Source organism: Phascolarctos cinereus, unplaced genomic scaffold (assembly GCF_003287225.1).
Source record: "Phascolarctos cinereus isolate Bilbo 61053 unplaced genomic scaffold, phaCin_HiC Scaffold_2;HRSCAF=192, whole genome shotgun sequence".
Taxonomy (NCBI): domain Eukaryota; kingdom Metazoa; phylum Chordata; class Mammalia; order Diprotodontia; family Phascolarctidae; genus Phascolarctos; species Phascolarctos cinereus.
The window spans coordinates 217,989,981-218,017,413 of NW_027555625.1; the positions used below are offsets into that span (position 1 = coordinate 217,989,981).

General features: G+C 41.2%; 1 protein-coding gene across 1 annotated transcript in view; it reads left to right on the plus strand.

Moving 5' to 3' along the window:
* The window catches only part of ALK (ALK receptor tyrosine kinase), a 1,019,362-nt gene that overhangs the window by 849,823 nt on the left and 142,106 nt on the right, over nucleotides 1-27,433 (plus strand). The window contains 1 exon segment of the mRNA XM_020983767.2: nucleotides 4,722-4,822. Coding sequence (XP_020839426.1) covers nucleotides 4,722-4,822 — 101 coding nt within the window.

Genomic DNA, 27,433 nt, shown 5'->3' on the forward strand with positions numbered 1-27,433 from the left:
GTTATGGCAGACCCTATCAAGGGTGGGAAACCTGTGGCCCTCTAGGTCCTCAAGTGCAGCCCTTTGACTGAATCCAAACAGTTCGGATATATGTATATGTTTTATATATATACATATATATATATATATATGTTTTATATATATACATATATATGTATGTAATATAATATGATATTTATAATAAATGTGTAAAATAAAGACATCCAGATAGTCCATTCACCTCCTTTAAATATATGGAAAGTTTATTTTCAGTCTCCAAAGATCCCAAGCTAAAATGTCTGTATATATCAGAAGCAATTAGGTTTTTGCTAAAGTAATCCCCAACCACCCTGAGGGAAAGAGAGAGCTGAGTAACTAACTCCTCATTCTTCAGGAGCTGATTACTCCGAATGTGAATTCTCCATGTGTGGATTAGCCAGACCCTCTTGGCTTCAGCTCACATCTCTCAACTCCACTAAGAGACTTGATGGTATCTCTGACAGAAGGTTGAGAGAAGAGATTAGAACTCTAGTGCTCCTAGAATCTTCCAGTTGAAAAGGACTTAAGAAGTTATTTAGTCAATCTCCCATTCATTCTGTCAATCAACAAGCATTTATTAAGCACTTACTACATGCCAGGCTCCGTGCTAAGCACTGGGGATAAAAAAAAAAAAGGCAAAACATGGTTCTTGACCTTAAAGAGTTTACAGTCAAATGGAACACACAAATGGCTATGTATAAACAAGATGTATACGGGATTCAACAAAGTGACACCTTTTGTGACATCAGTGGCAGATGGCTCTTCCAGCATCTCTTTTCCTTACAACCCATACATTACCTTATGGGACAGCTCCAGTTGTTACAAGAATTGTCTTTTAGTTGAACTGAATTCTGTCTCTCTATACCATCCACTTATTGATCTTCTGGAACCACAGAGATAAATCAGGTTCCTCTTCCACATGACATATGTGGAAGATATTTGAAGACAACTGTGATCTACCAGGTAAAAATGATCTACTCGGACTGTTTTATGTGAAAGATGGGTAAGATTTCAACTGGCAATCATCATAGGATCATAGTAGGGTCCTTAGAAGTCATCTAACTCATTTTACAAAGATGGAAACTGAAGCCCAGAGATGTCACACACCCCAGCCATCATACACTTACATCTCTATCACATCCTCTCTTGACTCCTCTTCTTCTGCCTATACGTCCCCAGATCCTCCCACAATGACATCATATCTAGCTCCTTCCCCATCCTAATTGCCCTCCTCTGGGTGGCCTCCAATTTTTTCTTGGCAGACATTCTGGTAAAAAAGCTTCAGCAGTAGAGAGTTGAAGTGAATGGCTAAACTGAGGTTTGGAAATTTTATTTTTGTGCTTTCCTTGGATAATTGAGATAACCATACAAAGCATTCCCCAGCACTGAATGTCTACAAAGAGCTTTACAATTACCAGAGTTGTATGAGTTGTCCCTTCATCAGCTATACTCAGCCAGCAGGTTATATTATGCTGTTTGAACACGGGTTAGGGCTTACAGAGAGCAGGAGACCTCTCCTTATTGGGACCAGGGAGGATGGGCTGATTCTGATTAGGATGTGGGCATGGGAGGAGGAAGTTGTGTCTTTGTGATTTCCCGTGAAACCTTAGGGACAAATGAAAAGTGTAGGTGAAATGATTTACCTAATGCCATATTATTCTGTGGAAACCAGGCCAAGTATATAGACAGCTAGGAGGCAGGCAGGGATAAGAGGCTAAAAGACTAGGAGATATAATACAAATTTGGTTTCCTAGAAGGATAATGGAGGTGACAATCCAAGCAGTTTAAAGATCTATCTTTTTAATAATCCATGTTTAGTATGTTGATGGTAATGATGTGTACGTACTTGTCACACACATTATTGAATAATCCCCTCTGGTTTGGAGACATCTAAGTCAAGCCATGGTAATTAAAAATGTTAGCAGCCAGAAATAGAGTGGTGGATCAGTGGAATAGGTTAAGTATGCAAGACTCAGTAGTCAATGACTATAGTAATCTACTGTTTGATAAACCCAAAGACCCCCGCTTCTGGGATAAGCACTCACTATTTGACAAAAACTGCTGGGAAAACTGGAAAAGCATATGGCAGAAACTAGGCATAGACCAACATCTCACACCATATACCAAAATAAAGTCAAAATGGGCTCATGATTTGGATATAAAGGCTGATACTGTAAGCAAACTGGGAGAACAAGGAATAGTTTACCTATCAGATTTATGGAGAACAGAAGAATTCATGACCAAACAGAAGATAGAGAACATTACAAAATGCAAAATGGATAACTTTGATTACATTAAATTGAAAAGTTTTTGCTCAAACAAAACCAATGCAATCAAGATTAGAAGGAAAGTAGAAAATTGGGAAAGAATTTTTACAACCAGTGAATCTGATGAGGGCTTCATTTCTAAAATATATAGAGAATTAAGACAAATTTATAAGAATACAAGGCATTCCCCTATTGATAAATGGTCAAAGGATATGAACAGGTAGTTCTCAAATGAAGAAATTAAAGCCATCTATAGTCAAATGAAAAAATGCTCTAAATCACTATTGATTAGAGAAATGCAAATCAAAACAACTCTGAGGTACCACATCATACTTATCAGATTGACCAACACGACAAAACAGGAAAATGATAAATGTTGGAGAAGATGTGGGAAAATTGGAACACTAATGCATTGTTGGTGGAGTTATGAAACGATCCAGCCATTCTGGAGAGCAATTTGGAACTATGCCCAAAGAGCTATAAAATGTGCATAGCCTTTGACCCAGTAACAGCACTTCTAGGGCTGTATCCCAAAGAGATCATACAAATGGGAAAAGGACCCACAAGTACAAAAATATTTATAGCAACTCTTTTTGAAGTGGCAAAGAATTGGAAATTGAGGGGATGCCTAAATGGCTAAATAAGTTATGGTATATGAATGTAATGGAATACTATTGTCCTATAAGAAAAGATGAGCAGGCAGACTTCAGAAAAACCTGGAAAGACCTGTATGGACTGATGCTGAGTAAAGTGAGCAGAACCGTGAGAACATTGTACACAGTAAGAGCCACTTTGTGTGATGACTAATATTGATAAACTTAATCCTTCTCAGCAATACAAGGATCTAAGACATCTCCAAAGGCCTCCTGATGGAAAATGCTATCCATATCCAAAGAAAGAACTGTGGAGTTTGATAGCTGCTTTTTATAATGATAATGATGGCAATGATGATATTAAAAGAAATGACATTTCTACTGTGCTTTTTAAAAAAATGTTAGCAGCCTAGCTAGTCCCAGCCTGAGGCAGTGTCTCCATTATTACCTCTCTACCATACCATCATTCCTACTCCTACATCACAGCATGGTCCAGCAAAAAGAAGGCTTTACTGGGAATTGGAGGACCCAGGTTTGAATCATAGCTCTGCCATTTGCTACTTTAAAGACCCTGGACAAATCATTTAATCACTCTAGACCTCAATTACCTCATCTGTAAAAAATGACAAGGTTAGACTAATGGGTGGTCTATGGTCTCTCCCAGCTTTCAATCTATGGCATCTGTGGGCCTCAATTTCCTTCTCTGTAAAATGAGCAGTGTTGAGCTAGATGTCTCATTAGATCGATTCCTGCTCTAACTGCTATGAGCAATGCCAGTTGAAATTTTACCCATCTTTTACATGTACGAGATTGAGCAGATCAATACCAACCTCTGATAGTATTTCCTGATTCCTTTCCTTTTCCAATATGAAGTGATCCCACTCTCCTGAACTCAGATTGCCCTCTGTGTCTCTCTTATGATGTATAAACTCTGGTATTTTCACATTCCATTTTGATTTATGCTCATTTACTTACCCACTTTAGCCCAAATCCACTAAGCTGTAAGCTCTTCGAGGGCAAAGATTGTCATATTTACCTAGATAACTATCTCATTGCTTAGCATGTACTGTGTATGTATAAGTGTGTGTTGAATTGAAGACACATTCATGCTTTTCCTTTTTTTTATCAAAAACTTTATTAAGTACACAAGATTTTTCGTATCATGAAGTTGTCAAATGTTGATCAGAAAATATTCAGATAAGTTAATAAGACCCCTGATTCTATTTATTGTCAACCAAATTTTGTTCTTGTTATAGTTTTATAATAATATTTAATTTTCACCGGATTGCATGTAAAAATAATTCTTAACTTTTTTAAAGTTTTGAGTTCCAAATTCTATCCCTCCCTCCTCTCCCCTCCCCCCTTCCTGAGACAGTAAGCAATCTGATATAGTTTATACTGGTACAATCATGTAAAGCCTTTCCATATTAGTTATTTATTGCAAGAAGACTCAAACAAGAGAGACAGAGAAAGAGACAGAGAGAGACACAGAGAGAGAGAGACAGAGAGAGAGGAGAACAGAGGAAGAAAGAAAGAAAGAAAGAAAGAAAGAAAGAAAGAAAGAAAGAAAGAAAGAAAGAAAGAAAGAAAGAAAGAAAGAAAGAAAGAAAGAAAGGAAGGAAGGAAGGAAGGAAGGAAGGAAGGAAGGAAGGAAGGAAGGAAGGAAGGAAGGAAGAAAAGAAAGAAAGAAAGAAAGAAAGAAAGAAAGAAAGAAAGAAAGAAAGAAAGAAAGAAAGAAAGAAAGAAAGGAAGAAAGAGAAAGAAGGAAGGAAATATGTTTTAATTTGTATTCAGACATGCTTTTCTATTCTTGATAATAATCTATTACTTCCTCTCCCCACAGGCTACGCAATGCTGCTTAACACTAGCAAGGCTAGCCCAGCAGAAACTGTGGTACTGACCAGCATCATGTTTCCTGCACCAATGAAGAACTCTCCTTGTGAGGTAAATCCCAACACTTCCCTATTTTTCTGTCTCTAATTCCCAAACAATGCTTTTCATTAAAATGATGGCCTGCAGGCAAAGGCTGGCTAGGGCCATCCTACTGAGAAGAGAGGGAGGACCTTCTCCTGAAAAGAGCTCATCCCCTTGGTAGAGGTCGTCAATGGCTTTTGGTCAGCCCTGGCTCCATACACAGGTTACCCAGTTTTATCTCAGTACCATTTTCAGCCTCTCATAGACACTAACCAAGTAATTTCATCTCCTTGGGTCTCAGTTTTCTCTTCTGTAGAATGAGGGATGTCAGCCTAGAAAAAATGATCTCCCAGATCCCTCCCAGCTCTGAATCTATGACCATAGGGTCATAATAGCAGCACTAAGTTCCTTGGCATTCATAGTAAGTGAATAAATGGATAAAGGAATGAATGAATAAAGAAGCATTTATTAAGTATTTATTGTGTGCAAAGCACTGTGCTAAGTCCTGAAGATACAAAAAGAAAAGTAAGACAGTCCTTGCTCTCCAGGAGACGATACTTATGGAAGGTTTCAGCTACAAATCAGATGGAAAGGTCCCATGGTCCAAGGGGTCTGCTTCCAGGGATGATGGCTGAGGGCACTGAGCTGGAAGCATTGCTATTCCCAAGGCTCTTGGGTTCAGGGTCCTGGACTATCTCCATTAAGGTCCTAGTGGAGATGTGGTTGAGTTCATGGTGATGATTTGACTTGCCAGGCACATGCTACCTGATGACTCTTTGTCAGAGTGTCCTGCTGCTTCAGTCAGGCCGGCCTATTAGCCCTGTGGGTGGAAGTTGGTTGGTGGGAGAGGTTGGCCTCTTCTGCACAGGAGCAACCCCCTTAGATGGCTGTGAGATGTAGGTTGGAAGCCAGACCAGTGGTTAATAATTGTTTATTGATTAATAAAGGACATGGCCTTGTAAAGTCTATTTTAGCTGTTCAGAGATCTTTAAAAAAACTTCTAGTACTCAGCTGTGTTTAGGATAACTGATATTATCAGGTAAATAACCTCAGGTTTGATAGTATGTGTCTACCTAGCTCTACTACGGAAAATCCCTGTATGACTCAGCTGGTACTTTGAATTTTACTTTGTACCATGGTGCCTTCAGTATGGCAAATGGCAAATGCTTGTTAATTGACTGGCTAAAGAATGGATGTGCCCTGCTTTATCCAAATACAATATATGTGAAAATCTAGAATTATATAAAACACAAAAATGGGGGCAAGGCGGAACAGTTAAAAGAGATAGATTACAAAGTAATCCATTTTAAAATTCCTTTTAATATCAAACCTCCCCCAATGTGCAGGGAACAGTTTATTAAAACCAGCTTGATACATACCTTTCTCTAAAACATAACCCCTGCATTTGAAAGTGTGTGTTTGAACCCAGAGGGGTTTTGTGACTGATTTCTTTTGCTGTTGCTGAAATGACTTAAAACATTGTCTCAGTGACTAGCACAGTGTCTTCCATGTCATAGGTGCTTAATAAATTCTTGCCGAGGAATGGAATAGAATTGCTACTTTATAAAGTTAGGGGGAAGGCCACTACTTGCATCAACATTGGCTAATTTAATTAAGCACCAACCAAATCACGGATCCCCTTTTGCCCTTTTTATCTAATGGGCTATGCTAAAAGTGGTAGGAGAAGGAGGACAGAATCCAAAGAAAAGTTGAAACTAGAGCAAAGCCAGCCTTTGTGCACAAGGTGCCCAAAATTTAGAAATCACTGACAGCTTATTCCCAGGGTATTTCCTTACCCACTCACCCCAATGACTGTATTCTAGATGAACTCCTCCTGGTCAGGCTCTTCTCCCCTTGTCCTAGGGAACAATCCCTTCCCATTCATCAGTTCCACCATCCCAACCATTGCCCCTTCTATCTAACAGAAGAGGTCAGTTCCTCATTCAAACAGAAATCTTCTAAGGCCTTTCAGAGTTAGACGTGACTCAGATACTCCCCTCTTTCCTAGGCAAAAAAAAAAATCCTAGTTGTAGTTCTCATCTACAAAACTGGCTTGGGAGTTCCCTAAGGATGGGAATGAAGTATTACTTTCTCATATCCTTCACAGCTTTTACAGTGTCTTAGGAATACCAAGAGGAATTTGTCCTGCTGTGGTTTGAAATCTCCCTTCCACAAATTACTCCCCTTCCTCCCAAACACCGACCCTGTGATCTGGAAAAATAATATTTATTACCTGAACTGGATCGTCCAGCCAATTATGGGGCTCCCCAGATAGCTTAAAATAGGTGTCTTGAAAGGAGGCAAGCCTCAAGCTCCCGTAATAAGTGAATAATAAAGGCTCCTGAATTGATTAAGGTTAATACATCTCAGTATCTTGGCAGACAGGAAATGAGCATCATTGGAAGTATTTATTCTTTCAATTTCCTATGCAGTAGTTTCAATATAGACTTCATTCTGTAGCAATAATATCAAAGTAAAAAATTATTTGGTGGGTGGGTTGTTTTTCTTGTTTTGGCTTGTTTACTTTCGAGAATCTTTGATGGTTTCTCAAGTAGCCTTTAAGATGATCAATAGCTCAACCAGGTGTTTGGGTTTGTTTGTGAACACACACAACACACACACACACACACACACACACACACACACACACACGCGCGCGCGTGTGAGCTCTGGCCTATTTCGGCCATTCGTGGCCTTTTTTTGAAGCTCAGCTCAGCTGGCCTAATGAAGAAGAGAGGAGCTGAGCTGATTTTGTCTAAGCTTCCTGGCTCTTTTGCTTTCAGATTTTCCAACCACATATCTAGTGCTGGTGAGTTTCTGAATTCCCAATGCTGAACAAATATTTTCATCCAAAAAAAGACTGAATGAATAACCAACATAGAAAGAGGCATTTTAAGACTTGTAGCCACTCAGGATTTATTTTGTTTGAAGTTTAAAAAACAAGTCAGTTTCCTCGTGACTGTGGCTTGAATCTAGGTACGGATTTTTACTATATGACCTTGGGAGTTTTTTCAACTTTCCAGGCCTTCCTTTCCACGTCTATAAAATTACAGTTTTGGAATAAACTACCTTTAAAATCTCTTCCATCTGAAAATGCCTATGATCCAATAGATTTCTTGTGGCAGAGAAGGCTGGAAATTAGATTCCTATCTGGAAACAGACACAAAAGTCATCAGGTACAACCCAGGCCTTAATGGAAATCGTAATATTCCCCTGAGGCAGCTAGGTGGCACAGTGGATATAGACCTGAGCCTAGAGTCAGGAAGACTCATTTTCATGAGTTCAAATCTGGCCTCAGTCCCTTATTAGCTGTGTGACCCTGGGCAAGTCACTCAATCCTGTTTGCCTCAAGTTTCCTCAATGGGGTTAAGTGACTTGCCCAGGGTTCCACAGCTACTGAGTGTTATGTGTCTGAGGCCAGATTTGAACTCAGGTCCTCCTGACTTCAGGGTTGGTGCTCTCTCTACTATGCCACCTAGCTGCCCCCAAGTTTCCTTATCTTAAAATGAGCTAGAGAAGAAAATGGCAAACCATTCCAATACCTTTGCCAACAAAACCCCAAATGGGGTCATAAAAAGTCAGACACACACAACTGAAATGACTGTTATATAAGATTCACTATATATCAGGTACTATGCAAAGTGCTTCCCAATTATCTCATTGGATCCTTATGACAACCCTGTGAAGTAGGTGCTATTATTATCCGTATTTTACAGTTGAAGAAAGGGAGACACATTGGGGGAGGGGGGGAGGTGAAGTGACTTGCCCAGGTCACACAGCTAGTTGATGTCTGAGGCTGGATTTTAACTCGGGTTTTTCTGATTCCAGGACTAGTGCTCTATCTACTGCACCACCTAGCTGCTAGGTGCCTAGTTGGGAAAGAGGATTCTAGTAGCTCAGGGATCAAGAAAGTTTTAAAGAAAATCAGGTATTCTAAGAGGCAGCAGTGAGGGAGGGGTACATTCCAGGCACGGGAGAGGATCAGTGTACAGACATTGAAACAAGAATGGAGTGTCTGTATGGGGAAAAGCCAGACTGGACCATAGACAGCATGAAAGGGTGTGTGTGTGTGTGTGTGTGTGTGTGTGTGGTGTAAAACCTTCAAATTGGGGCCCGATTGTGAAGAGCTTTGAACGCCAAACAAAAGAGTTTATATTTACTTCTGGAGGTAAGAGGGAGCCATTGGAGTTTATTGAGAAAAGACTTACATGATCAGATCTGTACTCTAGGAATGTTATTTGACAGATCTTTGAGGAATTGATCAGAGTAGGGAGCAGCGTGAGGCAGAGAGACCAATTACTGTATAAGGCAATTGATCAATTAACCTGTATCTTAGTATCGCTCCCAACTGGCTATAGGAGGTTTTTTCCAAGCCATAATTGCCTAATTCAAGAGCTCCTCAAAGGGGTAGGGAATTACAGGACTCCTCGGAGGTCCTGAACTACTTCAAGGTCATGTCAGTTCAAACTGAGATTTCTCAGTCCTGTGATACAAATCAGAAAACTAGTAATAGCAGACATATGTTATAGCTCTTTAAAACACATAGAGCACTTACATAGGGCTCTCACAACATCACTGTGAGGTGGGTACTATAGTCGAGGTGTTATAATTCCTCTCCTACGGATGAGAAAATTGAGGCTCAGACAAGTTGATTGAGGGATGTGGTCACATAGCTCATAAGTGTTAGAGATGGGATCTGGACCAAGGTCTTCTCAATTCCATGTCTGGAATTCTGTTGTACTCTCTTTAGGTGAGTAGCCAGTGGCTTTTGGCAACCCTTTAATAGAGAAAGCATAATGGTGACTTGCAGGATCGATTTATTGGATCTATCCCTGCCCTCCCCAACCTCCAAGGGTTGTGTGATCAACCAATCAGAGGGTGAAAAAAATGAATCCCATCCCACCTTCACTGCCCTAACTGGTTGTGAGTCTCATCTCCAACACAACCAATCAACATTCATTCCCCAACACCCAGCTCCCTCATGTTAAGCAAGCTCCCTGCTCCCCCACTTCTGAATGGGAGTTGGCCCCTCAGGACAGTCGTAATCTAAACAAACCATTAGCCACAGCATTTGTTGAAGTGCCACTGGGAAAACTCTGCCCCCTCATGGTGTCAGGGAAGGGACCCTGTAGGAGTGCAGGCTCTGAACATGGGGCAAGTGACCAGTGAGTAAAAGTTCCATCTCCTCCCCTTTTTCCATTTTGGATGAGCCAGAGTCACACAGAATGAACAGGCGTGGATGCATGATGATCTGAATCACAGACATCATTTCATTATCTCCCCCTCTCTCCCCAACCTACCCGTGTTCCAAACTTCCCTATCACTCTCAAGGACACAGCCAATCTGTCCGGTCATGAAAGCTTTCACCTCGAGGTCATCTTCAACTCCTTATTTACCCTTGCCCTTTCTTCACATGTGCAATCATTTGCCGAGTCTTCTTGATTCTTCCTCCCCACTCATACCACTACTCTAAATCAGGTTGTCATTGCCTCCCCTTCCTGGAACTAGTACACTAGCCTCCCAGCTGGCCATCTCGCCTAACTGGCCTCAGATCTCTCTCCTCTCCAACCTTCTCTGAAGGTTGCTGCAAAAAGAGTTTGCAAAAGCTCAAGACTGACTGCTCTATTCCATAAACTCTAATGCCTATTAATTCTATCATAAAATCATTTCATTTGTATCTCATTCTTTTTTCATTTCTATTTTTGTGTAAGCTTTATAATATTCATAATAATTAGTATGATATTTCTTATCTATAAAACATAAATAATTAAATACACTCATATGGGGAGTGCATGCTCCAAAAAAAATTTCCACACAGGGATGAGCAATCAAAAGAATTTTAGGGATGGCTTCTTAAGATAATCACTTGATGAGGATATCATAGGGGGCATTCTTGATTAAGGTTCAGGTTAAACCAGGTAACATTTGGAAATCCCTTCCAACTCTGAAATTCTTGACTCTATGCCATAGCACTGAACTATGATTTATATTTCAATGAATCTGTGATCTCATCAGTGTGAATATTCCATCTCCTGGAACAGATTACCACCTAGCCACACCCTCTCATCCTACGTCCATGTAATCCACATTCTCCCTTAGGTGCTCCACAAAGGACCTGTCCATAGGGGACAGTCCTTCCTCTGATCTTTTTATATTTTACCTGTACCAGGGGAGCACTGGGGCTGGCCTTCTAGCATCCCTCACTCTCACAACCCACATCCTTTTACAATCATACATTTCCTCTCTGGTTTCCTTTCCACCACATCTTGCATATTGGAAATGTATTGCAGTCTACTTAAGCCCATACTGTGGTACCGATGGAGAGGCTTTCAGTATCTATTCACCCATCTGTCTACTTTTTTGTCTCTATGCGAACAACCTATACACAAGTTGAGGAAACATGACATTCCATCTCCTACCTCCATGATCTTGCACAAGCGACCCCCTGTATCTAAAATGCACTCCTTCTTTCCGAGCTTTCTTCAAAATGCAGCTTGGGGTCACCTCCTGCTAGAGACTTTTCCTGATTGCCCTCCCTCCAATTATTAACACCTTTCATTCTTGAAACTACTTCATATTATTTAAATATCGTTTGTATTTGCTTATCAAAGCACATATTATAACCCACTCCCAACCCTGGCCAAATATAGATTATAACATAACATGACATAATATAATAATAAATAATATTCTTGCTTTTTCAAAGCAAGTACTAATTTGATTTTTTTGTCTTTGGGACTCCCGTGTCTAGTACTGAACATGACACATTGTAGGTGCTTAATAAAGAATGTCCGTTAATTGATTTCTATTAAAGTCAAACATTTTCCCTGGCAGAATTCCCATCAGCATCAGGTCACAGGCTACTGGGCCTCAGCCTGCTCAGTTTCACTTTCCACTGCAGAACAGAGAGCTCTGGGCTGCTGCTGCTGCCGCCACTTTCCCTCTGCTCAGCCTCCCTCTCCTCCTCCCCACAGGAGCTTCCTTCTCTGCTTTACTCAGCTGCTCACCAGCAATGAATATTTAAAGATTTCTATTTGGCCCAAGCAGAAGCAAGTAAGAGGGTTATGGGATTTGTTTTTGTTGTCTTTTTTACCTCCCCCATAAACTATTCTCTGTAGAATACTAGGGTGAGCCCCTACAATATGGTTTAGTTGTATTTCATCTTATTTTGAGGCTCTCCAGTTCAAATAATTAAAGTCACCATGGGGGCAGGAGAAAGAGCCTGCCAGGGATGCTGTGAGTCCCTGCTCTTGGAGGTCACTAGCTCTCAGACTCAAATGACTCTGGCTTTGCAGCTGTGGATAAAAGAGGAAAGAAGAGTGCTGAGGCCTGGGCTTCCCACCTCCTGCTCCTTTCCTTCTACTCATCCAAGAAGCCTGATGCCTCAATAAGCCCCTCACGGTTTCACGTTCCATTTAATTTGAATAGCCTGCCTGTGAACGGAATAAATCAACTTCTGTTCTCAGGCCAGGGCAAGGAAGGGAAGCAGAGACGGACTTCCCTTATTTTCTCCTCCTGCTCCAAGCTGCTGGAATTGATTTGTCTTCCCATGCCGCTGCAGGTGTGCAGGGGACTCTGGAAATGGGGACTATGGGAGAGGGAGTCCTGATTTAGAGGCTACCTCCCCCTCACCCCCAGAATCCCTTGACTCTGTAGTTCTGGTTTCCTTACCTTGTCAGAGCTACAGGAAGGCCCTTATTCTGCCACTGATGTCATTACTAGCAATAAAAAAAAATGCAGCTTTAAAAAATTATTTTTTGTGTGTATGTGTGTGGCTGATGAGCCGAAGAACTGAAGGTAAACCAGCTGATCCAGCTGGCCTCTTCTCATCTGGATTGCCTCCTGGGGGCCCAGGGGAAGCAAAGTCACATTTCCTTTCAGCAAAGCTTCGCCAATGGAGCTAAAAGATTGCATCGATGAGAATTCTGTTTTGAAGGCAGTTTAATCAATGTAGGCCAAGCCATTCCCACCATGGGGTCACCTCCCTGTAGTTACGGTGCAGAGCATTTTTGCTTTTCAGCAACATCATTCCATCGATTTTTTAAATATTTTAATTTATATTGCTAGTTTTTGTTTTTATATTACCTTCCTTTCCAAATATATCCCTGCCTCCTATCCTATCCAATGAGCCGCCCTTTAGCCACTTAGAGGAAAGACTTAAAATTAGAGGAAAAAGAAAAGTAGCTGAATAAAACTAATGAAGACATCAAATAAGTCCGGCAGTATATGCAATGTTCTACACCCACAGTCCCCCACCTCTGTAAAGAAGAGTTGTTATTTTTGGTGGTGTTGTTCAGACATTCAGTCCTATCCAACTCTGTGTGACCCCATGGACTTTGTTCTTGGGATTTCCTTGGCAAAGATACTAGAGTGGTTAGCCGTTTCCTTCTCCAGTGGGTCCTCATTTTACAGATAAGGAACTGAGGCAAATAGGGGTTAAGTGACTTGCCCAGGGTCACATAGCTAGTAAGTGTCTGAGGCCAGATTTGAACTTGGATCTTCCTGATTCCAGGCCTGGTGCTCTATCCACTGCCCCACAAAGAAGAGAGGGAAGTATATTGTCTCATCCTTTCCCTAGGCTCCAGCTTTATCCTTATCATTACACTGCATTAAGTTTAGGCCTTTTTTGTTCTTTCCATTTGCATTGTTATAGTCATTGTGCATATTGCTTTCCAGGTCCTGCTTCTTTTACTCTGTATCAGTTCATATAAGGTTCCCCATGCTTCTCCAAATTCTCATATTCATCATTTCTTATGGCACACTAATATTTCATCACATTCATATGCCACAGTCTGTATGATCATTTCTCAGTCGATGAGGATCTACTTTTTTCCATGTCTTTGCTATCACAAAAGAGCAATACCATGAATATTTTTACATAATTAGGACTTTTCATCCTGCCTTTGATCTCCTCTGTATATATGCCAAGCAGTGGGATCTCTGAATCAAAGGGTATGGACGTTTTAGTCACTGTTTTGCAAACATAATCCCAAATTGCTTTCCTGAATAGTTGAACCATTTCACAGTTCCACCAACTACATAGTAGTGTGAATGAATAATTCAATGATTATTATGTATCAAGCATTGAAATTAGCACTAGAAATATAAACACAAAAGGAAGATAACTTCTGCCTTCAAAGCAATTACATTCTAACATAGGGCCAAGGAAGGTGTTTTGTCTATGGAAGTCTTAGGGATGATAGGTCAGTCAGAAAGGCAATAGAAGTTTTGATTTGATTACTGTTCTTAAAGAAACAGATGAAAGCATGTGTATGTGTTGACGGTGGGGAGTGAGTTAGGAAGGGAGGGGATGAATACCCATAATACTCTGGCAGAAAATGGCTGGAGTGAAGAAAACATGTTGGTGAATTCAGAGATGAGCAGCTTAGCTTCCCCCAGGCTTGATCTCTGGAGGTCTGGTTTGGAAGGAGGTTGTATCAGTCTCTCTACAGCCCTCCAACACTGACTGTTCCTATCTTTTCTCATCTTTGATTATTCACTAAGTTCAAAATGATTACACTATTATTTTTTAAGAAGGCTTTTCTTTGCAATTGTTTTATCCAATAGGCATTGGGAGAACTATGAAAACGGAAGACCCATAAGGAAAACAACTTTTAGCACAGTTTTTGTTTGTATTTGAATGTTTAAAACCTATAACAGTAATCTTATAAGATAATTAGATAAAATAGACTCAGATAAAAATACACTACATAAAGAAGTTTAACATATATCTACAAAAAGGCTTATAAGGAGGTTAATTGGCTCTAGAAGTCATTCTGGGCAACAGAGTGACTTGTCATTTGCCAGAGATTTGACTGATGGGAGATATTCTCTAGGGTTTCAGTGTGGAAATCATTTCCAGCCACTTGGAGAAGCAAAGAAAATAAAGAATGTGTCCTTTGTTCTTCCCACCCTTGTTCTGGCCTGAGAATAGAAGTTAAATTATTCCCATCACAGGCGAACTATATAAATACATTCAAATTTAAATCAGAAGAATAAGAGAATAACCACTGATGTATTGATTGGATTCATTCGTACTTGTCCTGAATCCCCCCCCCGACTTCAAGAAGATGAATAAATGAGGCTTTAATTGCTCAAAAATAAAGTTTGGGGAAGGAGAGGAATCTTTGTGACATCCATGTGACCTTATTAGCTAAGGAATTAAGAGAAACATAGAAAGACTTGTAAGAATAGATGCAGAGTAGAAATGCAAACCCAAGAGAGCAACATACACAATGACTACAGTAATAAAAATGACAGCAAAAGTTTAATTCAGCTTCAATGAAATGATCGATCTTGGTTCCAGGGGACCCATAAAAAAAAGATACTTTCTTCCTCTCAGTAGAGAGGTGGAGTTCCACAGGGACAGTCCATTATACAGTCAGTTGAGTTCACTGTGGCCCAAAGTCTTGCTTAAATGCTTCTCCTTGTTACAAGAAAAGGTCTGATTGGTGGACTAGCAATACTGAGAAGCCATAGAGATGAAAAATAATGACAAAATTGTATTTAAGGAATTTGTGAGATTCGACAATAAAATTCTCTGTAGGTGAAAAGGAGACAGCCAACTGAAAAGCTAAAATAATAGTTATAGTCATTATCACTGGGACAGGACTTGAAATGAAGGGAAAAGTAGAAACCAAAAGGATTCTTCCCCTACTACATCCTACCGAACCCTCATCACTTTCCTCGTTTGTTTGCTGCTTTGGGGATAGGCAGGAACTAGAGAATGAGGCAAGAGGGCGAGGGGACCCTCTAGACTTCAGAAGGTCAAACACGCTGTGCCAAAGAGAACAGCTATTGATCTTAGGCACTGACTGAATTGATAGGCACACATCTACATCTTGTCTATAAGCAGAATTTTTCAACTCTGTGGAAGTATTAGTCCATTTTATAAAAAGGGAAACTCAGTCATAAAGATATTAATTATCAGGGCAGCTAGGTGGCACAGTGGATAGAGCACTGGCCCTGAAGTCAGGACAACCTGAGTTCAAATCCAGCCTCAGACCAAACACTTGACACTTACTAGCTGTGTGACCCTGGGCAAGTCACTTAATCCCAATTACCTAAAAATTAAAAAAAGATATTAATTATCCACACAATCATCAGGGTTGGAATTAGAAGCCAAATCACCTGATTCCTAGGCCATGGTTCCCTAGGTGTATATAGGCTCTGTGGGACCTTAGAATTGGGTCTTAGCTCTGATACTTTGTTTTAGTCAGACACATAATCTATATATACCTATGTATACACACCTATATACCTTTCAAGCCCCCACCAAGTCCTCAACACTGAACAATCAGAACTTATTTTTGGAATCAAACAGGATTGTGCAAATGGATTGGGTATCTCCAGTGATTTTCCAAGTTGCAGTTGGCCTATTATGATGTAGGTCATCACTTTCCAGCTCAGTTCTCCCCATCCATGCTCACAATGGGTGGGTAATGGAAGAAAATTGTCTATTCCTCCCTCAGACTCTCACATTTGCCCCTCTCATCAAGGCTGAAATCTAACCCACTGAAGAGAACAATGGACCCTTCAAGCTTCTCACCAGGAATCTCTGATTCCTACTCCCATAGCAGGCAAGAGAAGTTCCTTCCATGTTTTGTGACTGTATGCATGAAGAAGAAATGCAAAGATGGCAAATGGCATAGCCCTAGCCCCTAAGAAACTGATGATTCTTAATAAGAGCATGGATATGACATGTAAAAGAGGGTGTATACATACATATGCATCTTCCACCAGTCCCATGCAGGATTTCAAATAACAGTGATTCAACCGTACCTTTAAGCTAACTGTAGGGTTTAGTAAAAGCATACAAAGGATAGCTAGATGGCTCAATGATAGAGCACTGGGTCTGAAGTCAGGAAGACCTGAGTTCAAATCTGAACTCAGGCACTTAATAGCTATGTGACCCTGGACAAGTCACTTAACCTCTGTTTGCCCTAATCCATTAGAGAAGGGAATGGCAAACAACTCCAGTATCTTTGTCTATACGTGGACAGTGTAGTCCATGGGATTATGAACAATCGGACGTGACTGAGCAATAGTAACAACAACAAAAGCACAAAAATCATTAGTGGAATACTCAGTCACACACACACACACACACACACACACACACACACATACACACCCATACACACACACACAGAGATACAAGGAAACTTATGCTTTCACCAACCACCAGTCTTGGGTCCTAGTCTTGGTCTGGTTCTAGGAAATATCTAACTACAACCTAGGCAGTCTGCTCAGTCTCCAGACTATAGACTTATCCAGTGTGTGTGTGTGTGTGTGTGTGTGTGTGTGTGTGTACATGTGTGTATGTATGCATATGTGTGTCAGTCCATAAACATTTATTGAACATCTAATATGTACCAAGCATTGTGCCAAGTGCTAAGGATAAAGAAAAGGCAAAAAATGAATCCCTGCTCTCATGGAACTCACAGTCTAACAGAGAAGAAAGACTGCATGTAAACAACTATGTACAAATAAGATATATACTGGATAAATTTGGGATGACCTCAGAGGGAAGACGCTAAGATTATGGAGGACTGGGAAAAGCTTCTTGCAGAAAGGGGGACTTTAACTGAGACCTGAAGGAAGCCATGGAAGCCAGAAGGCAAAGATGAGGAGGGAGAATATTCCAAGGTTGCAAGACTGCCAATGAAAATTCCCCAAGAAAGGTGATATCATTGGACCTTAGAGCACGTGGAAGGGGTAGAAATGAACTAGGTTATGAAGGGTTTTAAAAGACAGATGATATTTCATTCTGGAGGTAATGCAGAGTCAATACAGTTTATTGATTGAGGGCGAGGAGTTGCAGGAGGGGTGACATGTCCTATCTATGTTTTATAAAAATTAATTTAATATCTGAGTAGAGGATGAACTGCAGCGAAAAAAGACTTGAAGTGGTGAGACCAAGGAACAGACTATTGGAATAGTCCGGGTGTGAAGTGATGAGACTATGCACCAGGGTGGTAGCAGTATTAAAGGAGAGAATTAAAGGACCGTGTAAAAAAAAAAAGATAGAAAAGGCAAGACATGACAACTGATTGGATAGGGTGGAGTGGGGGCAAGGTGAGGAAGAGTAAGGAATAGAGAACGACACATAGATTACAAGCACAGGTAATTGGGAGGATGGTAGTATTCTCAATAGTAATAGAAAAGTTAGGAAGAGGGTGTAGGGAAGATCAGTTCAGTTTTTTACATGTTGAGTTTGAGATGTCTATGGAGCATCCAGTCTGAGATGTCCATTAGGCAATCTTGGATGCAAGACTGGTTGTCAGGAGAGAAGTTAGGGCTGATCTAGTGTGAAGAGGTGATAATTGAATCCAAGGAAATAATACAAAGGGAGAAGAGAATGGAACTCAGGACAGAGTTTTGGGGGACACAGCAATTAGTGAGTGGGTGGAGATCCAGCAATGGAGACTGAGTAGTGGTCAGACAGACAGAAGGAGAAGTAGGAGAGAGAAGTTTCATGAAAATCAAGAGACAAGAGAGTATCAAAGAAAAAATGATCAATAGCATCAAAGGCTGCAGAGAGGTCAAGAAGGATGAGAATTGTGAAATGGCCATTAGATTTGGCAATTAAGAGATCATGTCTTTGGAGACAGCAGTTTCAGTTGAATGATGAAGTCAGAAGCCAGACTACCAACAGTTAAGAAGAGAGTGAGAGGAAAGGAAGTAGAGAACCTATTGTAGACAGCCTTTTGAAAGAGTCTAGAAAAGAAAAGGAGGACAGATATAGTACAATAACTAGCAAGGATAGATGGATCAAGTGAGAGCTTTGGGGGTATGGGAGAGTTGTGGGAATGTTTCTGAGCAGTAAGGAAGCAGCCAGTAGACAGCCGAGACTGAACATTATTAGTGAGAGAGTAGGGATGAAAGAAGGCACAATCTACCAGAGAAGATGAGATGAAATTGGATCACTTTTGCAGGTAGAGAGGTTTGCTTTAGCAAAGGGAAGAGCATGTGAAACAGATGAAAGAGGAAATAAAAGTAGAAGGCATCTGAGTGATGTGAAATGAGGAGGAGGGGCAAAATGTAGCTCTCAGCCAATGACCTCAACTTTTCAGTGAAATGTGAGGCCAGGTTCTCACCTGAGAAAGTGGAGGGAGGGGGAGGTATAGGAGATTTGAGGAAGAATGAAAACTTTTGAAAAAGCCACTGTAATGAGTGGGGAAGATGAATCAGGGAGGTGTAAAATGATTTCCTTGTTACAGTGAAGGCCCATTGAAATTATGTAACATAAATTTGTAGTGGACCCAGATAGCACAGTTTGAAGATTTTCTCCAGCTTTGTTCAACAGCATGTACATAGGAGTGAAGGCAGTAGATGGTGGCAGTAATCCAAGGCTAAGTTTTGTCAGGGCAAGATCTTTAATAAGATAAAGGAGCAAGGAACTTGGGAGAAGGGGACAGGATTTAATTGAACTGGTTCACCAAGGGGTTAAGATGGGGAAGGAAAGAGAGTATAGCCAGTGCAGAAGTGATGACCTGGGAAAGAACTGACAGGCCAAGCAATTGGAGGTCATGGTGAGGATGAAGAAGAGGGTTTGGAGTTGCCAAGCACAGGAAGAGGTGGAAGGACAACAGCTAAAGAAATGTTAAGGGTTATGAACATGGATGTGGAACGCTTGTGAGTGATGGCAAAGCCAAGGGTATGATGTAGTTGCAGTGGGATAGAGGAATAGGTCATGGAAAATGAGTAAGTTGAGGAATTAGGAGGTCAGGGTGTTTAAAGACATAAATATCAATATGTACATGGAAGTCCCCCAATGCGAGGTCTGCAGTTGGTGAGGAGGGGAATACTACGAGTGAGGTACTGAACTTGTTGAGAAAGGAAGAAGAGCATCCTGGAAATTAGTAGACAACAGCCACCAGAATCTTGGTTGGGTGATAAATATGTATTGATTGAGCCTCAAAGGAGAGGTATTGAGTGATGGTAGTAGAGGAAGAGCCTGGAAGTGGCAATCAGGAGCAAAGAGTATTCTAACTCCTCCACCTTGATCAGAATGCACGTGTGTGTGCTTGCGCGCGGTTGTGTGTGTGTGTGTGTGTGTGTGTGTGTGTGTGTGTGTGTTGGGATAACAGGAGGGTATCTGTGTGGTGTTAAAGGAGGCAACGGAGCTAGTTAACAAATGTAGGCCACTATAGGATGAGCAGACCCTAGGCACCTCTGAATATACCAATCAAGAGTAGATCAGATAAGGATAAGGGCAAAGGTTGATGAAATCCTCTTGGTCCACTCATGGAATCATCAGTCATGTTAGCTATCATGTTAGCCATAACCCCCTACTCCTTTTGAGGGAAGGAGCCTAGCCTAACCAGCCTGCATCCCTTCCCTTGAGAAAACGGGTTTCTAAACACACCCCTAGCCAGTTTGAGCTTTCCCTCCAACAGTGCAGATCACAATGCCTGTCCATCCATCACAATGCCTTTCCATCTGACCCTGGCCATGTCATCCCAAAAGATCACCACAGGGTGCTGCTGGTGGCCTTCAGTTTCTCCCAATATTGTTCGGGTGTCAGTGGAGACTCTGTGCGTCCACCGGTGATCCTTCTCTTCACCAGCCCATCTTGTCTTCCTATTACACGACTCTTTAATGACCGCCTTTACTCATCTGCTCCTCTTCTTCAGAGTTTCTCATTAGTTACATGGTGTACATTGCCTCCTCCCACCATGTGTTTCTCCATTGCTGTCTGTGTGATATGAATTTTTATTTCCTTGGCAGCAGTGAAATTCCAGATTTTGCTGCCATAAAGCAACTCCAGTAAAAGGTTAGTATTGAAAAGATGGGCCTAGTCTTTCTAAGTATCTTACATCTAAAGAGCTGGCTCTCAAGTGTTCCATTCATTCCTCCCTTCTGAACTGAACATACCAGTATACTCAGAACAGAGCAGAGCTTCCCTGGGCCATCCCTTGAGATTCTGATAGACATTAATTTCCTAAGCCAGGAGTTGAAAGTCTGTGTTTCTGTCCAATGCGCACCTGCGGCCTCCCTCCTACTCCTCCTCTTGAACCCCAGTCAGGAAGCAAAATTATAGTCCATCTCTCAGTCTTTCCTTTACAAAAAAAATAAAACCCTATGGCCTTCTCATGCCTGGCAGCATGGAAAGCATCATCTGGCTTCTTCCAATGCCAGCAGCTTGTGAAATTGGTCCCCACCCTCTCTGGGAAGCCTGCAATCTGAGGAATCTGGTGTATAGTCTGCCCCAGAAGTCTGCCCATAGTGTAGCCTGGCAAGCCCAGGACCCAGTTGGGCAGAATGGCATAATGTGGTTTGACAAGCCACAACTCCACCTCCTTCAGATGAGCTCTGGTGAAGCCCCCTTCCTCACCTCACCACCTCTCTTAGTGGCTAAAGTCTCTGCCTGAACCCATCCTATGTGGGAGAGGGATGGTATTCAGGTGGATACCTTGATCAGTCCCTTTAGGCATTATCCATCAGGGACTTATTAAGCAATTGCTCTCCTTAAAACACAGTCTTCTCCAAACAATAGACTTGGAGTTAGAGAGAGCTGAGTGTGAATTCTGCCCTAGAAACTAATTATGTGACCCTGGGTAAATCACTTAATCAACCAACAAGCATTTATCAAGCACCTATGTGCTAGGCACTAGGGTTACAAACACAAAAGGGACCCCATCCTTGCCCTTAAGGGGCTTACATTCTCCTGGTAGCCTCGGTTTTTTAATCCATAAAATAGGAATACTCGTAAACCTTAATTAAATGTTAACTATCATTTTTGCTGTTTTTATCCTTCCAATCACACAGAGGTTCCACTCCAGCAAGAAAAGGAATAGTTTGCTGGAAGGAAGCTGGGATGATTATGCCAGCATATGTTATTGCTACCATGGAAATGGTCAGAGCAATGACAGAAGGTGACAGGTTAAGCAATGGCTTCCCCGTGCTCTTCCCTCCCAACACACAAAGATCACCAACCTCTTGTGCTTTCTCATTCAATCAGCTCTGCTGATTCATGACTTTACCTCTGGAGGGTAGCAAGTATGAATCATGAGAAGGAACTCTGGCCTCCAGCTAAAATTACATCCGAAGCCAGCCTTTGCCCTGGCCAGGCTTCTCCACCTCAATGCCCATGAACTGATTTCTGTAGCATCTCATCGAAACCCTAAGATCTTAGGGATGGCACTTGCAGTGACCATCTCTACCAGCAAATACAAATAGATTCTTCTAGCCATAAGCCTTTGCCAGATGCCCAAGTAAGCAGGATGACATTTTGTTCTGAAAAGAACATAGAGATTGGAGTGAGTAGAGGCATTCTCCAAATGGCCTTTTACAAACATCTGCCTGTCTTCTGGATCTCTACCAAATGAGGACAGGGAATATTAGTTTTCTTGGTCAAGGCTATGGGCTAAGTAGCACCTACTTAGATACTATCATCCCCTAAAGTGGACTCACAATGAGACTGATTGATTTGTACAACAACAAGAGTTATCCAAACATGGAAGTAGTGAGTTACTCAATGCTTGGAGGCAGACTCAGGGATGGCAGAAGCAACCTGACAGATGAGTAGGCAGACAGGCAAATGGAGAGAACATCAATTAGTCCATCAGTAAGTATTTCTGGGGCTCTTACCATTTGCCTCAATATGTAAGTAGACAGACCATTAACAACAGAGGCACATAGATCTAGAGTTAGAAAAGGCCTCAGTCTAAGCCCCTCCTTACACCGATAAGGAGACTTGAGGTGCAAAAAGGTTGATTTCTCCGAGATTAAGGTCAAGTTGCAGAGGCAGGTTGAATTCAGGTCCTCTGACATGAAATGCAGCATTCTTTCCTCTGAGCTACCCTGCCTCCAAGAAATCCTGAGATCAGGAATCCCTTCTGGTTGTTTGTAAGAAGGTTTCATTAAAAGTCCTGAACACTTATAATAAGACCTCCTATGATGTCCCTGAAGGGACCCCAGAAGCCACCTAGTCCAAGTAGATTGAGGAATGCTATGTTGGTCAGGTGACTTGTTAAGGAGTGTGAGGATTTCTGGATTTATCCAATTAGAAATCAGCTTTCATGCCTGCCAACCACTGGCCAATCCTTCTTCCATCCTGAGCTTGCTGTATTAACCTTGGTATAATGGAGCTGGAGATTATAATGTGAGATTGCATGCAGTTGTCTTTACTCAGCATAGAAGCGGTAAGGAAAAAAACAGCACTTACTAACATAAGACAATGCACAATAAACATCTACAAGTGTCTGTGAAACTATGGCTCTCTTAGACCCTGGAAGCCCTCAGACAACACTGAAACTGCTTCCAGCCCGGAAGTTCCAGGAAATGCAATCTGAGTTTGTTTACTTCCCTGCCCCTGCCAGCTCCCTGAGGAGTGTAAATTAGCCAGTACCCACAGGCTCTTCCACACCTCATCCTGCAGAGTTGCCCAGACATCAAGCAGAGTTGGTCATTAGAGGAAACTGCAGAAATTCAAGATCTTTGTCAAGTCTGGGGTGTAGAATTAGAGATCCACAATGAATTGGAACTTATGGTATGTCCCAAGGCTTGACAGGGTATGGCTACTGACAGGGACCTCTGTTCAGTTCTGATGTTGACTAGCCTATTAGGAAGTAGATCACATAGATTCAAGAGCCAACAAGGAACAACATCACCATTACTGGAACTCTCGTCCCTCTCTCCAATGTTCAGCACCCCTGAGGCCCTGCAGATGGGCATTTCCCTTTTGATTCTCCACCAGAAAAGCCTTTACTAGTTCATACACAGTAGGTAGAGGGGTGCAGGGAATAGCTATAACATGAAGGCCGTTACATATAAAATCTGTGATCTTGACAGCGTAGGGAATTCCTGTGTGGGAACTCTCTCCCCCAACAGATCACAACTTGCCTATGACTAGATAAATACGTCCTAAGGAGTTGACTTAGACATAGAAATTAAGTGATTTGCCCAAGATCACACAGTATAAGAAGGGGCATCTTGGCTCTAAGCCCAACTATTATAATTGACATCAAGTTGTCTCGGTAATTGGGAGTCACTATTCTTATTAATTATTATTATTATTAATCTCATCTTTTTATGGAGTTCAGATAGAAACAGTGCCATTCTGCTATTATTCTTTAGATTTTACATTCTGTGGGCTATTACACAGGAAGGTGGATAAGATAACTAAAATTAATGGCTTTTTATAATTATGTAACTATCATATTCAAGAAAATGGAGAGGATACACACACACACACACACACACACACATATACAGATATTTTTAATTCTTATGCTAGTTCTTTTTCAGTTCCACATAACTTGGAGATAATTGCTAGGTCAACAGGTGCTAAAAGATTGTCCTGAAGCTTTTATGGGTTAATATTATGCCCAGGGGATTGTGGGCACTGATTATATGTCTCTTCCTGGTTTGAGCACAGTTTATTATCTGACTTCCCAAGGATGTTTTGAGACTTTTGCTTGTAATATGGTGAATTGTCATCTGCTAATTTATGCAAAGTTTCTGAGATCTAATTCTAGCCACCAGGTTGTGGCTTGCTAGGTGTTTCATAGGTGTGAAATTTTTGGAGACTTCAGCAATGACAACCATTTGTTTGATGCTTTTTTGTTGACATACGTAGGTTCAGTTCACATAGATGAACCCATAGAGGGCTTTTTGGTTCCATTCTTGTTGGATTTTAGCCATTTCAAAGAGTCCATCCAGAGGTAAATCTCCTTTGGTGACATTTTCCCCCATTAGCACATTGCCTGCTACTTCCCTATTAGTATTTCATTCTGTAAAAAACACCCTTTTCCACTCTGCTTTCCTGGGCAAAGATGCTGGGCACAAGATCAGGTTGGAACCCGATCCCTTCAGAAATGGATATAACAAAAGAAAGATGACATTATCATTTTCATTTTCTTGGCAGCATTGAAACAGGATGTGAATTTTCTTGGCTGAATGCAGACTGTTTTCTGTGTAACATGTTGAAAAGAAAGAGGCATTTGAGTGGATGTTTTCAGTTTAGACCCTGGGGCTCCATATCCCTTCTATGGCCCGGAAGCCCTAGTTTTTTGAAGGCTTGATAATTGCAATCCTTTGGCACCTTCCCCTTTAATTTGGGTATTGTTGAGAATCTGCATCCCACCTGCCTTTGAGGACATTGTTGTGATTTTTCATTAGGTTATTTTTAGTCAGAGAGCTGGTGTTTATTTTTTCCAGGTGAATTAAATAGTAGGGTGCAGAAACATGGAGCTTTTTGAACTCCAACGCTGCTAAAGTGTTCATCCCTTCCAAGAGAGCACAGCAGAACAAGGAAATTCTGAAAATCACCATGTTTCCTATGTAACATGAATATTTATGGACTCTTTCTTCCCCTGCATTTTGGAATGTAACATAAGGGCAAGAGAGAGGGATTTCTTTTGAAAAGTTTCAGCCAAATGACAAGTGATTTAAAAGGTTTATCTATGTTGACATGCTCCCGTGATGGAAGCCATGATGGACTCCATGTCTACTGTTCAAGCTTAGCTAATTTTGGAGATTCTTCATCACCAGAGGGTTGGTCTCCAAGTGATGGACTTTAAGGTTTACAAAGTGCTTTCTTTATGACCATTCTAGAGCATAGTCAGCGTGTACATCATCATCCTCATTTAATGGATGAGAAAGCTAAGGCTGACTTGCCTATGGTGACATAGCTAGTAAGTGGCAGAGACAGGATATACAAAATTTAGAGATGTCAGGAACCTTAGAGATCATCTAATCCAACCCCTTCATTTTACAGAAGAGGCCTAGAGAGACAATTGGTTACCCAAGATCACACAGCACAATTGGGATTCCAATGTGCAGGTCTTGTATTACCAAATTCCATGTTTTTCCACTACAACATATTGCCTTTTGAACTGGAACCTGACTCTAACTCCAGCTTCCTCTCCATCACACCAATCTCCGTCTTACTGTGCCTGGATAGGTCTTGCTCCTTGTTATATGATAACTCTCCTAATAGTCCTGAAAAGTTAGGGTTAGCTATTATCATCCCTGCTAGGGAAATGAAAAGAAAGGAAGTAAACTGCAAGGTAGCAGGCTTCGGGGAGGGGAGTTTCCTCTGCTTCCTGGGAAGGGAGGGTACAGCAATTAGTTTGGGAATATGAATAATACAATAAATCAAGCCCTGGTTTCTAGTGTTTGCAAGTTTCCAAGTTGTAAATGCTCACACTGAAAATTTAATGGTCAACTCTCAAGCTTGTTTGATCTGGCTCCAGCACACCCCCTAGAATATCTCTTTAATTCATAGAATCTCAGTGTCTCAAGAAACCCAGAGGCCATGTTGTCTAACCTATTCCTGAACAAGAATCTTTAACATACCCAAGAAAGTGTCAACCAGCTGTGGCTTGTGCCAGAAATGGTGAAAAGTGCTAGGGATACAAATACAAAAAAATAAGCTAGGCTTTGACTTTAAGATAGCTTACATTCTAATAGGGGAAAAAATGTGTGTGTGTGTGTGTGTGTGTGTGTGTGTGTGGTGTGTGTGTGTGTGTGTGTGTGTAAATGGTGACCAAGAAATGGTATTTTGGTCTGGAACATCACAGGGGTAGTGAGTGAGGTTCTAGGATAACAATTGACACTTCTTTTGCTGGAATGATGGTATTGATTTCATGTGTTTCCAGTGTAAGAGGTGAAAAGCAGAACTGGGAAGGTGACCAAAGGGCTGAGAAGTGGGTCAGTGGATTGCTGGATACAGAGAACTTTCACTAATAAGGAAGGCCAGCAGCAGTAGCAGTGGCCAATTTGTGTGATAAGATGGCCAGAGATGGCTTGAGGCCCAACTAACCAGTCTTCCTTTTAGGTGACCGTTTCTGTGTTGGGATAGCCTTAATTTTTAGGGCATTTTTTTCTTATATCAACCTGAAATCTGCCTCTCTGAAGCTTCTACCCATAATTCTCCTGGTTCTGCCCTCTGGAGGCCAAGAACAAGTCTAATTCCTGTTCTGTATTCTGACTTTTCAAATACTGAAGATAGAAATTGTGCATATGTATTGTATTTCCCTAGCAGAATGTGAACTCTTGAAAAAAAGGGATCATCTCTGATTTTTTTCATTTGTATCCTCAGTCCTAAGTACAACATTTTGCACATAAAAGCATCTAATAAATGCTTTTTCATTCATTCATTTATTTGTCACACACCACCATCAGTCCTTTTCTCTAGGATAATAATGCCAGTTCTTTCAATTGCTGCTCATGTGGCTTGGCCTTTCCTTCCCTCATAATCTTGGCTTTCTTTCTCTAAAGGGTCTCTATCTTATATGTGTTATTCCTAAAATGTGGTATTCAGAAATGAGCTCAGAGTGATCTGAGCAAAGTCAAGTACAGCAAGACTTTCATCTCCCTTGTTCCAGACATTAGACTTCTCTTAAAGCAACCCAAAGTACCATTAGCTTTTTTTTTTGGGGGGGCATGCCATGTTGATTTACTTTGAGATTTCAATTACCTTAATATGACCAGAGCTCTCTCATCTTCCTTGTGAAATTTATTATTTATTCTGCCCAACTGAGTTAAGGTAAAAGACCCCTGCTTGTAGTTCGAGATAGGTCAGTCAGCAGTACCCTACACTATCTCTTTTTGGTAAAGCTATTTTTGCTGAAATGTCAGGGTCTCATTGACCACTTCAACACCATCTATTCTCAAACCATTTCTCCTCTA